The sequence below is a fragment of the Sebastes umbrosus genome, chromosome 20 (assembly GCF_015220745.1).
Source record: "Sebastes umbrosus isolate fSebUmb1 chromosome 20, fSebUmb1.pri, whole genome shotgun sequence".
In the NCBI taxonomy this organism is placed as follows: Eukaryota; Metazoa; Chordata; class Actinopteri; order Perciformes; family Sebastidae; genus Sebastes; species Sebastes umbrosus.
Genome location: NC_051288.1, coordinates 815,108 through 833,042, shown reverse-complemented (window position 1 = coordinate 833,042; position 17,935 = coordinate 815,108). Strand labels below are relative to the sequence as shown.

At 45.9% G+C, this 17,935-nt stretch overlaps 1 protein-coding gene across 1 annotated transcript; it reads left to right on the top strand.

Moving 5' to 3' along the window:
* Positions 1-8,895: 8,895 nt before the first annotated feature.
* LOC119479819 lies at positions 8,896-12,423 on the top strand. Its single transcript, XM_037755787.1, has 3 exons — positions 8,896-9,505; positions 10,099-10,188; positions 10,367-12,423. The coding sequence occupies exons 1-3, from the start codon at positions 8,896-8,898 to the stop codon at positions 12,421-12,423; spliced, it is 2,757 nt and encodes a 918-aa protein (XP_037611715.1).
* Positions 12,424-17,935: the final 5,512 nt, after the last annotated feature.

Genomic DNA, 17,935 nt, shown 5'->3' with positions numbered 1-17,935 from the left:
TAATTTATTAATGAGACATGTAGACATTAGTGAATGAAATGTATTTATTAACCACAACTGTAACAGTAAATATTCAACAGAGCCCATATTGCAAGGTCACACATATATCACACAAAAATGTAAGGTAAAGTAAATATAATATTGTATATAATAAATGTAATAATTATTTACATGAGCAAAATATACAGTATATACAGTGGAAACCGGTTACAGTGATCACGGTTACATTGATAAACCGCTTATATGGGGCAGTGGTGGCCCTCCCTCATTACCACCACTGAGGTGCCCTTGAGCAAGGCCCCCCCAACTGCTCCAGTGGAGTTGCTCAGTGACCAGCAGATCAGACTGTGGTTGTACTGGGCAGCTTCCAGGTGTGAATGTGTAACTGTGTGAATGTGATCAGGGCGTTCCTGAAAAAGAGAGCATTGCCCTCAGTGAACCTCCCCCTGAATAAAATAAAGGTAAAAACAAATAAATAAAATATGGATCAAAAAGCTTGGGACAGAATCATTCCTATGCAAATGCTGTTTAAATAATCTGCTTATAGTGATCAATTTAACCCGGACAGACGTGATCACATGGTAAAACACTCCCCCTCGCTGTCTCTCATTTTCCCCTTTCAACTTCCCATCTCTTTTTTTCTCTCTCATAAAAAGCAGACACCTGGAACTCCTTCCAGGTCATCTCCTTCTCCATGCCCTGATCTTTGTAGAGGGAAAAGACTTTAGCAGGGCAGTAAATGTACTTCCCTGCTATTCCAGGGAATCCAGTGTGAATATGAGGATTGTTTGGGCCCTGTTTCAGTTCCATCTTACAGAACCGACACTTGCGACCTGTCTGCGGGGAGTCAGTCCTTTTCCTCTTCTGCTGTCCTCGCTCCTCCACCCTTTTTTTTGTGGCGTCCAGTTCCTGCTGGAAGAACTTTGTAGCTGCAAAGTCTTGAAAGGGCATTTTGGGGTTTGTCAGACCTTCAGCACCATAAGCCTTGAAAACTTTAGTGGAGCAGTAGAAATATCTGACAGGACCTTGCTGGAAGAAGAAGTGGATGGAAGAACCATCATTCTCATACCTCGACTTTGGCTGGCCACAGGAAAGACATGTTTTTGTGTGTGCCTTCTTTTGCTGTGGTTGTTGTTGCTGAGGCTGGTGTTGGTGCTGCTGTTGCTTTTCCATTATGTTATGAACAATTTTCTCAATTGATGCTTGCGTTAGAGGTGTGGCAAGGGTCTGAACAGGTGGAGGTGGGTTAAAAACTGCAACAGGCATGGTAACAACCGGCACAGTGGTAGTCTCACTGCCCTCTGACAGAGAGTGCCAGAGTTCCTGCCTCTCTTGCAGTTTTTCGGGGCTGGTGTTTAAAGAGGAGCTGGTGTTTAATAATTTACTGAGGTGCTTTATGTACTGTGAAATATGTAGTTTGGTAGTTGGGTGGAGCATGCTGTTTGGGTCTGTACAGGTGTTGTGAACTAGAGCAGCATAGTCCTGGTCCACAAGCTTGAGCATGTCCTTCTGCCCACGGTGTTTGTTCAGCAGGTTGTCAATAACCTGCTTCATAGGGGCTGGCCAACGCTTGTGGTCCAACACAAATACCCTCCCACCAGTCTTCACAGGTCCAGTGCGAGCTCCAGTTGGGGAGGACAGCAGGGGCAGAGACGGCGGAGATGTGGTTTCTATAAAAATAAAAGACGGAGTACAATAAATCATTCTGGCACACAGAAGGGGGAAAACCCCAATTCATACACTCGCATGGGTGAAAACATTTTATACTTTGTCAGATTTTTTAGATAATGGCTCATGGCTGACTGGTATGTTTATGTAAAAGTAGATTCATTAACACATCAAATAAGGCCCTCATATTGTCTCATCTCTAAGAAAAGAAAGATGCAACACATCTATTAGGGTATTTACTAAATAAATAGGATGAAAATCCAGTTACTGATGCTGAAGTTTTGTCAAGTACTTTGTCTGTCTGTCAAATGTTTACCTGGCTCTGTCTGAGGCTCGGGAGTTGCACTTGGAGTCACTTCTGGTTTTATAGCCAAGTCAGCAGGAGGGCATGCAGCAAACTGAAACAGCTTCAGTGGTGCCATGGAGGATGACTGAAGAGGCTCAGACTGGGCAGTGAGCTGGCCGCTTTGCGGAGGTGGATTCCGGTCTGTGGTAGAGTCGGTCTTGCTCCTGTGCTTGTCCCAGTCTAGAGGAACTGGGCGGCAACCAGGCTCAACATACTCAAGGCCAAACTTCTCTCCAGTGTCTCTGTTAGAGAGTTGAAAAGCAGGATATTTCACGTGCCCCAACACCCGTTCAGAGACTGCATTGAGCTCTGCCATCAACGCTGGATCAAAGACAGCTGGGAGGTGAACACCCGGCTGCTTCAAGTCCACCAGACGCTGGTAATTCCATCGCGCCACCCCTGTCATCCCCTGTGCCTGAAACAGCTCTGTGGAGACACGTGTTCCAGTGACCCACTGAGCCTGGTGGAAATGGTATCCCTCCTGCTGGGATGTGCCTCTGATGGGGATCCAAACAGGAACTCTAGCCCCTTCACCCTTCACATGATTCAGCTGCACTGTTCCTCCATGCCTGTACAAGATCCCACCCTCCACCTCAGGATCACTCAGGCACCCTCGCAGGATGTGCACACGCTGAATCCGCCATGTCTTCTGCATAGAGGGCTTGAAGAGAGGAGCACCATTTGGATCACACGTGAGGTGAAAGTGCTGGAAAACTCCCTCGACTCTCTTGATGAGCTCCTCAGGCAGTGGAATTCTGGTCCTGCAGTGCTCGCGAGTGTGTGGCTTTGTTGGGTTGGCAGGCTGAATTCCACAGAAGGCATAGGCGTCTTTAAGCCTCTGCAGGTCTTCCTGGTCCACCACAGAAAAGGCTGCAGACAGAAACTGGGCAAAAGAGCTGTACAGAGGATGGTGCTCTGACACACACTCCCGGAGAAACCGCCTCAGACAGTGGAACAAGTCCAGCTTGATGGTCATGTTTGTATTGAAGTCTGATCGTGATGCACAGACGTTCAGCAGGTTACCAGTAGTGGCCTCAGCAACAATGGCATCAGTTGTCCTCCAAGCATCCCAGTTCAGATGCTCTCCTGCACAAGATTCTGCCACCTTAAATGCTGCACAGCAATCCCTGAAAGAAAGAATGGAGACAAATATAGCCATGAATGTTAAAGCAGTCATATCAATCACTATGTGCAGTCCAGTGTATTCACTCATGACAATATAATTATTCCTATGAGCTAAATGAATGCAAAGGGATTTTCTTTCATCAAACTGGAAATATGAAATATGAAAAGCAATGTAAGTTGTGATTATGAGCTGTTCATGTCACCAATAATAGAAAAAAATATTGATGATAACGTACCTGTCTACCCACTGGTATTGTGCCTTCTCTAGGCCTGCAGTGCTGTAGCGGTGTGCTAGTCCCTCGTACAGGGGCTTGAGGGACTTCTCTGTCTCAGACTGCACCATCACCCATGAAAGGATCATCCAGTTCTCATTCATGACCGCATACGATGACATGGTCCCGGATGAAAAGGTGACTTTTCTGGCAACTTTCCGTGTGTGGTCTGAGCGGAACGCCTGTCCAAAGGTGCCCTGCAGAAAGTTTTTGATGGCATCTTCCTGGTGTTGATACTCATGCAGCAGGCAGTCAGTCAGGTAGTGTGCAGACACAGAGATCCCGTTCCAGCCATCTGAATCCCCGTAGTCCCCGAAGGGAGCTGGCTTGGTTTCCTGTCTTATGAACTGAGTGATGGTTCTTTGGTCATACCTCCCTGCCTCGCCATCCATGGTGTTTTGGCAGCTGAGGAGGTAGGCCAGGTGAGCACGTTCGTATTTCAGGTGCATCATCTCCATGATCTGCTTTGTCATGTCGGTGGGTGAGTTACCTGTGCGTCTGAGCTCGTCCATGACCGATTTACAGATGGCCTTTTTGTAGGTCAGTATTGCTGGCAACAGGTTTGTGAACCTCTTTGGAAGCTTTTCCAGCCACAGTGGGTTGTCAGCATACCACCTCTTCCGGCAAACTTTGCAGCACAGCCTGGATGACAACAGGTAGTACTGTCCAGTGATGCCAACAATCACACGAGGCCTACCAACACCTACAGAGGTAACTTGAGGCTGAGCACAACCTTCAATACATGGCAGAGTGTCGTTGTTCCTCAGCCTCGCCATCAAGTTGTCATTCTCTGGCTTCCATATGAAAAAGGGATGGAGATGAAAGTACTTTGGGGATGGAAGATCAGAGATACTGTCAATTAATTCTGGCTGGGGAGGGAGACGCCACAGTGACAGCATCTTCATGGGGTTGCGCACAGGAATGGAGCCTGGCCAGAGACCCAGGGATTCCAGCTCTGTCTTCATCCAGATCCTCTGCTGCTGTGAACAGTTCCACTGACTGACATCATGGTCATAGCCAGGAAGCTGTGGAGGAGGACAGCTGGGGACAGCTAATGGCCTGGGTAATGGCTGACCTGGTCAGGCAAGAAGAAAGACATAGCAAATTATTAAGATTGTGTGTTGACTTGATTCTATCTCTTTGACACGCACACAGCCAAATCAAGAACATTCAAATACTTACTTTGAGCTCTTGGCGGTTGCAGCGGCGGTTGAATGGGCTCTGCAGACGTCTCAGGAGAAATTGGAAGTGCCTCTGACACTATATAGAATATTAAACATTTCATTATTATTCACAGTAAGATAAATAAAAAACTTGACTATGACATTGTGCACCAGTATCTGATTTACATCAATGAGAACAGTTCCGATGGACACTACATATGGATATTTTTAAGATGCAAATACAGTTAAAATAATACACACCTGGAACAGTGACAGTTGTCTCTGTTGGCAAGGGTCCTGGTGTTTCTGGCATCAGGAACATCAGCTCCTGAGGAAGGGGCACAGGTCTCTTTACCATCGGCAGAGCAGGGGCTGCAAGGAGATAAGGACCACAAAAAGTAATCAATTATTGGTTTATAACGGACATAATCAGAGGGAATATGACAGAAAGGTTTAAATGGATAAAAAGAAATATAATGCATTTACCATCTACTTGTGAACCCGTCAGTTCAGTTGGTGTGGACAGTGTAGCAGATGGTACTACAACAGAAAAAATCTTGTCAGTCATTTATATTTTGACAATATAAAAAAAACTGGTGTTAGTAAAGGCATACATTATCCATCTTTTACTTCACCTGCTTATCTCAGCCTTATATAAACAGACTGTTTGTTACATTAAAGTATAAAGAATTTCATTCATACACATGCAGTTTAGTTCTGTATGGATAAATATTTAGTAGTCAGTCATTACAATTTAGCCTAAGCAGGGGAAGCAACATGGCACACTGCAAACACATGCATACAAGTGTTAGTAACCACAGCAGTCCTATATGTATATATATATGTATATGTATATGTATATATATTCATCATATAAGTCTAAAAACTGGAATAAAGAGTGCTACTTACCCTCGCCATGACTGGAATCAATTCATAGTCACTAGGACAACAAATTGAACAGCAAAACACAAACATGACCAGAACATGGTCAACATGAGAAGGAACGGTTTATGTCATGCTTCGGTTTGGGATAAGAATTCATGGTCCCAGAGTCTCTGTCGACGACAGGACGTTTTTGTTTGGTTAAGAACCTCTTTCTGTTCCCGAAGCCTGTTGTCTGGCAGTTGATGCTGATGGTGCAGAAACAGCTGTAAAACACAAACAAAAACAATTAAATATAAACTATATAGAATACACAATTAATATTAAACAGGCTGAACTGTAAATTATTTTGAATCTTCAGGCAGTAGAAACAAACCAATATAAGACAACAAATGTTTACTCACAGCTCTGCACATGTTGCTTAGAAGGACAGATACCCAGCATCGCTCTCTCCAGCTCTTCATCTTCATCCATCACTGTGATGCAAACAGACAAGAATTAGAATGTACTAAAAATATGGCTTTACTGTACTTAGGATAGTATGAATAAAATCACCACTGAAATAATGGAAGACGAAGTTTACTCCCTTTGGTGTACTAAAATACACTGGATACCATGACAGCATATACATTTTTTTGACAAAACAAATGGAAAACAAGACCCACCCATGGCTTCAGCAGGGGCCTGTGAGGCATGTGTCACCAGAGAGGAGCCAGAGGGGGAGGGCAGCTTCTTCTGCAGGTACACTTGTAGTTTGTGCATCTTTGTTCCTGGAGCACAGCTTTTCCTCATAATAAAGGCTGCATAGCCATCATCCCTGCTGTCCCAAATCTCTCTCCAGGTGCTTTTGGCACGAGAGCCAAAACCAACCAGCTGGTCATCCTCTGATGCTGCTGCTGCTGCTGTCACAACTGGCTTTTGTTTCTCATAATTGAGAAGAGACTGGATTTCTTGAAAGCTGAGGGCATAGCTCACAAATGACAGCAGGCTGTCCTTGCTGTGCCCCCCTGCCATGAACACTCCTGCAGTCTCCTCCTTTTGCTGGTTCTTGATTAGGTAGATGGTATACCCAATGTCATTTTCAAGGAGCCAGCGGAAGGACTTCCCTTTATATTTCCCAAACTGCAGGATGTATTCTCCAGCCACCTCAGTTTTATCTGAAGCATCTCCTCCTCTTAAAATGATCACAGACAGTGCATTTTTCCTGACCAGCTCCTCCTTCACGGGTGCAGACTTGTCCTGTAGAGAGGGGTTGTCTTTAAGGAGTTTGGCTGCATCCGTTGGATCCTGACGGAGATATCCAAGTGGTCCCTTGCGGAATGTGACACTCATTCTCCCAGGGAAAAAAACAGTTTTCTGCATTTTACCTGTAATGAAGAAAAGCATATTGATCTATTTATATGTTATAGACAGGCATTGTTTTCATAACAAATGTTAATAGTGAGGGTCTCAAGGGAGAGCAGGAATTAGGAGGTTCACATCTCAGCTCTAGCCCCTTTACTGTCTACATATTCTCACTGTATTTATCAGGGTTTTGAAGAAAAAAAAATTATATCAAATACCTTTACTTTAATATTACCTTTACTACTTTGTATAGTACCTTGATTAAGTGCCTGCCTTTGTGTATGTCTTAACGATGAGCTCTGGTTGTTGAGGCAGACTATTTACACTTCAAAGATAGACCCCCCCCCCATGGGTTAAACGCTTTGAACTACCCATGGGAAAGAACTTGAAGGTGAAGGGAGCTCAGCCCCCCCACCCCCAACCAGTGATTCTGACTCAAGTAACACTGAAGTGTGAAGTGTCTTATCCAGCAATGCCCTGCATTCAATTCACCTTTCCTATCCCAAACAGACATGCATTAGACTATATTTGATATATTCTGCTTTTGACAAGCTCAGACAAACGTGGCCTATTTAGTATTTTGAAAATTGTAATATGGTATAGAAGCATATAATAAGTGTTAAAATTAAGCATAGTACGTTGTACACAACATGACAAAGTATGAAAAACCCTCAGAGACATTGGTTCTCAATTAATAAACAATATTCTGGTGTTCTCTCATTTTAACAGAGGTGGAAGAAGTACTCTGATCTTGTACTTCAGTGATAGTACTGATACCACAGTGTAGAAATACTCTGCTACAAGTAAAAGTCCTGCATTAAAAACCTTAAGTATAAGTACATGCTGTGACAACAGCAACGTTATACAACGGAGACTGAAAGTAGTCGACGTAGCGTTAAGTGCAAACACGACGACTTTATGATTCATATGAAGCTTGTTCATTTATCATTCTGTCAATGTGTGTATGTAAAGTAACGTTAGTGTGTCCAGAGTAACATTATATCTAACCTTACTGCTGATGTAAGCTGCTGATATACCGTAGTTAACGCTACATTAGACATTAATGTTAACTAACAACGTGATGCTTTCAACCTAAGGAATGTTAAGTTTCGTTAGCTTGTAATTCATCCGAATATACCGCAGCAGCTCGACACAATAAACTGAGGAAACACGGCTAATGATAACTTTATAGCGCTCACACAAGCAAGAACACGTCACACAGCGCCAGAATACATTATAATAACATGTTGGTTCGTTTTTAATAATGTTACGTTAGCTTGTAATTCATCCCAAAGTCGTCAACACGGACACAATAACGTTAACTTTATAGCGTCCACACAAGCAAGAACACGTCACACAGCGCCAGGATACATTATAGTAACATGTTGGTTCATTGTTAATAATATTACGTTAGCTTGTAATTCATCCGAAAGTACCGCGGCGACACAATAAACGGGAGAAACACGACTAACGTTAACTTTATAGCGTTCACAGAAACAAGAACACGTCAGACAGCGCCAGGATACATTATAATAACATGTTGGTTCATTGTTAATAATGTTACGTTAGCTTGTAGTTCATCCCAAAGTCGCCAACACGGCCGCGGCGACACAATAAACTGAAGAAACACGGCTAACGTTAACTTTATAGCGTCCACACAAGCAAGAACACGTCACACAGCGCCAGGATACATTATAGTAACATGTTGGTAATCTTTATTTATCTAAATATAACTCACCGTTTGGCGTAATGTCCACACAGCGTAGCTCAAGCTCAAGTCGATGTGAAGTGTAGATCATCCAGACCAACACTGACAGAGTGGCGAAGGAAACAACAACTCCTCTCCTCGGAAAAAGGGCGCCAAACAAACAATAGCGGCCAAAGATATATTGCATCCGTAGTGGTTCAGCACTACCATAGAGAATGAATGGAAATGTGTTTAGGGCGCTTTAGCTAAAGAATCCCCGGGTGCCGCGCGGGGGAAAGGGGTGATTTTTAGTTCTTATGAGCAGTATTTTTGTTTATACCTTTGAGCCAGTGAGCATATATCCCCATTGACTACTGTTCGCAGCAGGAGGGGTTAATTGGTACTATTATGGCTCCCCAGACTTGTCGGTTCTGTGGGGCAGCCATGGACATTCGCGACGGTCACCGTGAGTGTCCGTCTTGTTTGGGCATGGCGCATTTAATGGATGACGTTGATTGCCCATGTCCAACAGCCATTGATCTGCCTCTGGAGGAAAGGGCCCGAAGGGCTAGGCTTGAGGGGCATTCCCAACACACTGCGGCAGCTGCTCCCCCTAGTAGGGAACGAGAGCGTCGCACGGAAAACCGCTCCCGCAAGCGTAAACAGGGGCAGTCCCAGGGGCAGGGAAAAAAACGTGCCACAGAGACTAACTCTCCGCCACTGCAGAGTCCAGCCCCACCTGTAGATGGGGCAGGGGGGCAGGAGGATACTCAGTGTCAAATCCTGGCCGCCATTCGTGGTCTGGCAGACAGGGTGAGTAGAATGGAAGCTCAGAGAGCAGCTCCACTGACTGCGGCTTGTTCGGAGGGGATCTCCCCTAGGGACTTGCCGGCATATGAAGAACATCAGACAGATCACCCTGATGCTATATCACTTTATGCTCAGGGTTCTCTCTTGGAGGACGAGGGTCACCCAGAGATTGCTGAAGAGTCACATTGCCTTAGCCTATCTCACACAGGTGAGTCTGCGTCCGTAGACGATGGTACTGGCGATTCTGTTCCCAGTGATGTGTTTTCAAAGGTTTTGAGTGCGGCTAAGATTATGGGCCTTTCAATTCCAAAACCCCTGAAACCCCTAGCTCATCGGAGGGAGTCTGGGCTGGCATCTCGCAGTCTCGCCCCTCAGTGACTATTCCTGCAGCCGAGGATTATTGTCAGATGTTAAGGAGGTCATGGAATAATCCTGGTAGCGCCCCTCAGTTTAATTCGGGGTGCAGGAGGCTAGCCAAGGCACAGTACCCCCATGAGTCTGGTTTGGGCGATATGTCGCCTGTAGAGAGGGAAATGGCAGCTTTAACCCCTCTAGGCCCAAATAGGGTGACCACTAATCCACACTGTCCTCGTAAGGAGTGCAAGAAGACAGACCACTTGGTTTGTAGGTCCTATAATGCAGCCGCCCGTGCGGCGCGTGCAGGAAATGCACTCGCTCTCTTGTTAGCAGCGCTCAGAAGGACCGCTAGTGCGGGTGATCAGGACACCAGAAACCTGATAGATGCGGCCCTGTCCACACACTCTCAGCTTACTCGTGACATCGGTTCCGCTATGTCGTCAGCCATGATGGCTCGCAGACAGATCTGGCTAGCTCAGACAACCCTCCCCGAGAACATCAGGAAGGAGCTTACCAACATGCCGGTGGTACCGGGTAGAGTCTTTCACTCTGACTCCCAGAGTGTCTTGGAGAAAGCTGAACAGTCTCTGCGTACTCGAGAGAGCATGCAGCGCACATTCAGTCGGCCTGCAGCGACGAGGCAGAGACCAACGGGCCAGCAGCACCAATTCCAGGCTGCCTGGGGTCATCCAGAGCCCTGGATGCGTGGCAGGCGCCAGGGCTCAGGTGCACAAGGTTCGGGTGATGCTGCAGGAAGACTGCGACTGCAGCATCAAGGGTTTCAGCCCCGGCCTACAGCAAGAGGGGCTCCTCAAAGGAGACGCCCCCCCAAGGGTCCAGGGACCCAGGGGGCCTCTGCATAGGAGTGGTGGGGCAGCCGCCAAGGTTCACTCCCAGCTATGCCTGGACAGCTGGGAGAAGGAAGTCTCAGACCCCTGGGTAGTGGCTACTGTTGCAAGGGGTTACAGAATTCAATTTCGGCGGCGGCCTCCACCTTTTTCCAGGGTCCAGATGACGTTGGTCAAGGACCCAGTCCAGGCAAAAGTTCTGTCCGAGGAGATTGCAATCCTCCTTCAGAAGAAAGTAATTGCGAAGGTAAGGCCCAGCGAACAGCAAGCTGGCTTTTATTCAACATATTTCCTTGTTCCCAAAAAGGATGGTGGGATACGTCCCATCCTGGACCTCCGGCGCCTAAATACTTACATAAAGGTTCTGCCGTTCAGAATGCTGCACACACGGCACATTCTAGAGTCGATAGAGCAAGGGGAATGGTTCACCACTATCGATCTAAAAGACGCGTACTTCCACGTCCCCATTTGTCGGGCACATTGGCAGTTTCTACGGTTCGCATTTCAAGGGCAAGCTTACGAGTTCAAGGTCCTTCCGTTTGGTCTCTCCCTTTCTCCGAGAGTTTTCACCCGAGTGGTAGCAGCCGCTCTGTCACCACTCCAGAGGGCAGGCTTAAAGATCCTGCCATACCTGGACGACTGGCTGGTCTGCGCTTCATCTCGCGAACAGGTCATGCAGCATACCGGGAGGGTCTTAGCTCATGTCCAATCCCTTGGTTTCAGGGTGAACTTAAAGAAAAGCAACCTCGAACCGAGGCAGGAAACAGTATTCTTGGGACTTTGCCTGAACTCACTTATGATGAAGGCGTCCCTTACCCCTCAGAGGGTTGCGAGAATCCTAACGGTCTTGCGTATCTTCCGACTGGGCAAACGCCTACAGTTGGTTCACTTTCAGAGACTGCTGGGGTTGATATCAGCAGCAGTGTTGGTGATTCCGCTGGGCCTGCTCAGGGCTCGGCCCCTACAGCGGTGGCTGAATGCGTTCAACCTCCATCCACGGAGGGACAGGCATGTGAAGCTCAGAGTGACTCAGTCATGTCAGAGAGCTCTGAGCCCATGGAGGGACCACAAGTTGCTCACACAAGGTGTACCCTTGGGCAATCTGCCTTCAAGGAGGACTTTGGTGTCCACAGATGCCTCCATGACAGGCTGGGGAGCAGTCTGGGAGGGCATAATGGCGAGAGGTGTTTGGAAACCTCCATGGGACACCGAACACATCAATGTGCTCGAGCTGAGGGCTGTGCATCTGGCTCTCAGGGCCTTTCTCCCATTCATACGCGGCAGGCATGTCCTGGTGAAGTCGGACAGCTCTGCCGCAGTTTACCATGTCAATCATCAAGGAGGCACGAAGTCTCTGCGTTGCCTCAAGGTTGCACAGAGGCTTCTGCCTTGGGCTTTTCCACGTCTGGCCTCGCTAAAGGCTGTCTATGTACCAGGGGTGCTGAATCGGGCTGCAGACCTCCTCTCCAGATCGGGGCCTCTCCCGGGGGAATGGAGACTACACCCAGAGGTGGTGGCGAGTTTGTCGACTCAATTTGGCATGGCTCAGGTAGATCTGTTCGCATCCAAGGAGACAGCCCATTGCCAGCTGTGGTTTTCCCTGAGGCCTCCAGGCGGTCCTCTGGGCCTGGATGCTCTGTCTCACGAGTGGCCGAAGGGGTTACAGTACGCTTTTCCCCCACTACCATTGATTCCTCATGTGTTGGACAGAATCAACCGGGGGCACTACAAGGTTCTGTTGGTAGCCCCACGGTGGCCGGGGAGACATTGGTTTCCGGCCCTCCTTCGCCTGGTTCACGGCCGACCTTGGCCCTTGCCACTCAGGGCGGACCTTCTGTCCCAGGCGGGAGGAAAAATTTGGTATCCCAAGCCAGCTGTTATGCAGCTGTGGGCTTGGCCCTTCTCAGTCCGTCTCTCATGACCTGAGTGACGCTGTTCGGGAGACCATAGATAATGCTAGAGCACCCTCCACATGCTACAATTACAAGCAAAGGTGGAAGTTGTTCTCATCGTGGTGCCACCATAAAGGGGCAGATCCCGTCACCTGCCCGGTGGCTTTGGTACTTGACTTCCTCCAGTCGCTGCTGGATGCAGGTAGGGCAGCTAGCACCCTGAGGGGCTACACTGCGGCTATTTCTACTTTCCATGACACACTGGGGGGTCTTTCGGTAGGGAAGCACCCCATAGTGTCCCAGTTTCTGAAAGGTGCTAACCGTCTGCGCCCAGGCAGGAGTTTACGGGCTCCATCATGGGACCTACCTTTGGTGTTGAGGTCCTTGGCTACAGCCCCATACGAACCACTGGAACAGTCAGATTTTAAGTTTCTGTCACACAAGACTGCATTCCTTTTGGCCATTTGCTCTGCCAAGAGGGTGAGCGAGCTACACGCACTGTCTATGAGCAGCGAGTGCTTGAGGTGGAGAGCAGAATATGCAGGGGTGTCCCTGTGGCCGAACCAGTTCTTCCTCCCGAAAGTGGTAAGCCCTCAGACAGTGAATCAGGCTATTGAAATGGAAACATTCCAACCTGATCCATCTTGCCAAGAGGGAGCGGCTCTTCATACATTGTGTCCAGTAAGGGCACTGAAGGCCTATGTTGATCGTACTCGGACGCTGAGGCAGGCACACACTCAGCTGTTCGTTTGTTATGGGGGCAAGAAGTTTGGTCACCCCCTGTCTAAGCAGCGTCTGTCCCACTGGTTGGTGGAGACAATTTCTCAGGCTTACTCTAACCAAGATTTCCCAGTCCCAGAAGGTCTGGTGGCCCACTCCACACGCAGTGTGGCCACTTCATGGGCAGCTCTAAAGGGAGTTGCTGTTGGGGACATTTGTGCAGCAGCATCATGGAGTACTCCATGCACGTTTGCAAGGTTTTATAGAGTCAATGTGACGTCTACGGCAATTGGCTCCACAGTTCTTATGTCGGCCGCCGAGCATGTTGGTGAGGCGGTGGAATCTTCCGTTCCTCGCGACAATGTTGATATTAGTCATCCAAGGTGAAGACCGTGGTGACGGTCAGAGTGAGGTCGAAATAGATCGTAAGTTATGTCCATAACTATGGATCTATGAGACCGAAGGATGACCGTCACCATCTCTTGTCGCTCAGAACGGGCTGAGGCGTTCCAGGCAGGAGGAAGAGGCATGGTTTTTCCGGTTGCTTTATAACCTACGGCCAGCCTCTTAAGGTCAGTTACATGACTTTGTTGATATTATGGTCTCGCAGATAGGAAGAAGAATGGCTTCATTCAAGGTGAAGACCGTGGTGACGGTCATCCTTCGGTCTCATAGATCCATAGTTATGGACATAACTTACGGTGTGAGTGTTTGTATGACTGTTAGTATGAGTGTGAGTATGAGTGTGAGTGTTAGTATGAGTGTAAGTATTAGTATGAGTGTTAGTATGAGTGTTAGTGTGAGTATGAGTGTGAGTGTTAGTGTGAGTATGAGTGTGAGTATGAGTCTGAGTGTCAGTGTGAGTATGAGTGTTAGTATGAGTGTTGGTGTGAGTGTTAGTATGAGTGTGAGTGTTAGTATGAGTGTGAGTGTGAGTATGAGTATTAGCATGAGTGTGAGTATGAGTATAACTGAGTATCAGTATGAGTGTTAGTATGAGTGTGAGTGTTAGTATGAGTGTGAGTATGAGTGTGAGTATGAGTGTGAGTGTAAGTATGAGTGTTAGTATGATAGTGAGTATGAGTGTGAGTATCAGTGTTAGTATGAGTGTGAGTATGAGTGTTAGTATAAGTGTGAGTGTGAGTGTTAGTATGAGTGTTAGTATGAGTGTGAGTCAGTGTTAGTATGAGTGTGAGTGTTAGTATGAGTGTGAGTGTGAGTATGAGTATGAGTGTTAGTATGAGTGTGGGTGTGAGTATGAGTATGAGTATGAGTGTTAGTATGAGTGTGAGTGTGAGTATGAGTGAGTATGAGTATGAGTGTGAGTGTGAGTGTTAGTATGAGTGTGAGTGTGAGTGTTAGTATGAGTGTGAGTATGAGTATGAGTGTTAGTATGAGTGTGAGTGTGAGTATGAGTGTGAGTGTGAGTATGAGTGTGAGTATGAGTGTTAGTATGAGTGTGAGTGTTAGTATGAGTGTGAGTGTGAGAATGAGTGAGTATGAGTGTGAGTGTTAGTATGAGTGTAAGTGTGAGTATGAGTAGGAGTGTTAGTATGAGTGTGAGTATGAGTGTGAGTGTGAGTATGAGTGTTAGTATGAGTGTGAGTGTTAGTATGAGTGTGAGTGTGAGTATGAGTATGAGTGTTAGTATGAGTGTTAGTATGAGTGTGAGTATGAGTGCTAGTATGAGTGTTGGTGTGAGTGTGAGTGTTAGTATGAGTGTGAGTGTTAGTATGAGTGTGAGTATTAGTATGAGTGTGAGTGTTAGTATGAGTGTGAGTATGAGTGTTAGTATGAGTGTTGGTGTGAGTGTTTGTATGACTGTTAGTATGAGTGTGAGTGTTAGTATGAGTGTGAGTATTAGTATGAGTGTTAGTATGAGTGTGAGTATGAGTGTGAGTATTAGTATGAGTGTGAGTGTTAGTATGAGTGTGAGTGTTAGTATGAGTGTGAGTGTGAGTGTGAGTGTTAGTATGAGTTAGTGAGAGTATGAGTGTTAGTGTGAGTGTTAGTATGAGTATGAGTATGAGTGTGAGTATGAATGTGAGTATGAGTGTAAGTATGAGCGTGAGTATGAGTGTTAGTATGAGTTTGAGTATGAGTGTTAGTATGAGTGTGAGTATGAGTATGAATGTGAGTATGAGTGTTAGTATGAGCGTGAGTATGAGTGTTAGTATGAGTGTGAGTATGAGTGTTAGTATGAGTGTGAGTGTTAGTGTGAGTGTGAGTATGAGTGTTAGTATGAGTGTTAGTATGAGTGTGAGTATGAGTATTAGCATGAGTAAGAGTGTGAGTATGAGTGAGTATGAGTGTGAGTATGAGTGTTAGTATCAGTGTGAGTATGAGTATTAGCATGAGTGTGAGTATGAGTTTGAGTATGACTGAGTATCAGTATGAGTGTTAGTATGAGTGTGAGTGTTAGTAGGAGTGTGAGTATGAGTGTGAGTATGAGTATGAGTGTGAGTGTAAGTATGAGTGTTAGTATGATAGTGAGTATGAGTGTGAGTATCAGTGTTAGTATGAGTGTGAGTATGAGTGTTAGTATGAGTGTGAGTGTTAGTATGAGTGTTAGTATGAGTGTGAGTCAGTGTTAGTATGAGTGAGTATGAGTGTGAGTGTTAGTATGAGTATGAGTGTGAGTATGAGTGTTAGTATGAGTGTGGGTGTGAGTATGAGTGTTAGTATGAGTGTGAGTGTTAGTATGAGTGTGAGTATGAGTATTAGTATGAGTGTTAGTATGAGTGTGAGTGTGAGTATGAGTGTGAGTATGAGTGTTAGTATGAGTGTTAGTATGAGTGTGAGTGTTAGTGTGAGTATGAGTGTTAGTGTGAGTATGAGTGTGAGTGTTAGTGTGAGTGTTAGTATGAGTGTGAGTGTGAGTGTGAGTATGAGTATGAGTGTTAGTATGAGTGTTAGTATGAGTGTGAGTGTTAGTATTAGCATGAGTGTGAGTATGAGTTTGAGTATGACTGAGTATCAGTATGAGTGTTAGTATGAGTGTGAGTGTTAGTAGGAGTGTGAGTATGAGTGTGAGTATGAGTGTGAGTGTAAGTATGAGTGTTAGTATGATAGTGAGTATGAGTGTGAGTATCAGTGTTAGTATGAGTGTGAGTATGAGTGTTAGTATGAGTGTGAGTGTTAGTATGAGTGTTAGTATGAGTGTGAGTCAGTGTTAGTATGAGTGAGTATGAGTGTGAGTGTTAGTATGAGTATGAGTGTGAGTATGAGTGTTAGTATCAGTGTGAGTATGAGTATTAGCATGAGTGTGAGTATGAGTTTGTATGAGTGTGAGTGTTAGTAGGAGTGTGAGTATGAGTATGAGTGTGAATGTAAGTATCGGTGTTAGTATGATAGTGAGTATGAGTGTGAGTATCAGTGTTAGTATGAGTGTGAGTATGAGTGTTAGTGTGAGTGTGAGTGTTAGTATGAGTGTTAGTATGAGTGTGAGTCAGTGTTAGTATGAGTGAGTATGAGTGTGAGTGTAAGTGTTAGTATGAATGTGAGTGTGAGTTTGAGTATGAGTGTTAGTATGAGTGTGGGTGTGAGTATGAGTATGAGTGTTAGTATGAGTGTGATTGTGAGTATGAGTATGAGTTTGAGTGTGAGTATGAGTGTGAGTTGCTGGCTCAAATGTAGTTACACAATTCCTCTTGCATGCTCCAATGCTCACAATCTAACCTGCTCTTACTAGTGCATGCCTGTGCGTGTTGGCTTGCAGACTGAGTCAAATCTGTTTTGTGCCCTCGCAAATCTTTTGCCGTTGATATACTTCCATCGCTGCAGGGGACAAGTGGAGCTGGTTCAGGTACCAAACAACAAAACGTGTTACTCCCTGAACCGTGACAACATGACAACACTGACATGCTATGGTTAATGGATCTGACCATTTTGTTTTGTCAATATTCTGACTCATCGGCTCGTATCCACACCTGAGAACAATGTCACTCTGGTCTAAAAAAGAGGCAATATGTTATTATTATTGTTATTGTTATTGTTATTTAGGCGCTCCATGAAATGCTTTGGCAAGCCAAGATACCCTCCTTCCTTCTCCCACACAGCTCTCATCTGTTTCTCCTCCTCTGTGTTTCTGTTTTTTCCCCTTTGGGTTAGAGTTGTGCTTAGAGCTCCTCCTCCTTCTCACAACCATTAAGCTTTGCTTTCCTTCTTTCTCTCCCTCAGTTCGCCACCTTTTCCCCCCTATTTCCCCCCCTCTTTTATACTCCTCCACTTCTTGCTGACGTTGTGTATGTTCTGTGAGCGAGGAGGAAAAGAATGACCTGAAGGACAGACGGGACAAAAACCTAAGAGGGGACCGAAGCTGAGGGGAAAGCCAGACGTTTTTCAGCGGAGAAAATACTGGACTGTAACGGCAAAAGTAAGACTCCTCTACTTTGCAAAGAATTTTCTACAGAGGAACAATTCCTAAACTAGCTGTGGTTTGAAGAGTGTATGTATTAAAGATACTGAATCAGACAAGATCCAGGCTGGCATCACGTTCTTCTTCTTGTTGTTGTGCTCTGACATACAGCTGGGCTGCACACACACACACACACACACACACACACACACACACACACAAAGCAAAAACATTACACTTTCATGATACATGTCCAAATACATAGACTCAACAGAAACCGTAGGATAAATCTTTCCCAGATGTCAGACCTTGAATGCCCTGTGTACTTTTAAACAGAACTGAACCCTGAACGTGAGCTCCTTACACGATTAACGATTAAAATCACATTTATACATGAATTCATTCCAGTTTATGGGACAGCACATGTTATGATCAGATGCTGCTGTGTTAGTCACAGTAGATAA

What these genes read in the sequence shown, in the direction of transcription:
- LOC119479819 (XM_037755787.1), top strand. Translation starts at nt 8,896, where the DNA reads ATGGCTCCCCAGACTTGTCGGTTCTGTGGGGCAGCCATGGACATTCGC. An exon ending in CCTTAGCCTATCTCACACAG is followed by an intron (nt 9,506 to 10,098) that starts GTGAGTCTGCGT and finishes CTATGTCGTCAG; the next exon opens with CCATGATGGCTCGCAGACAG. An exon ending in CAACATGCCGGTGGTACCGG is followed by an intron (nt 10,189 to 10,366) that starts GTAGAGTCTTTC and finishes GATGCGTGGCAG; the next exon opens with GCGCCAGGGCTCAGGTGCAC.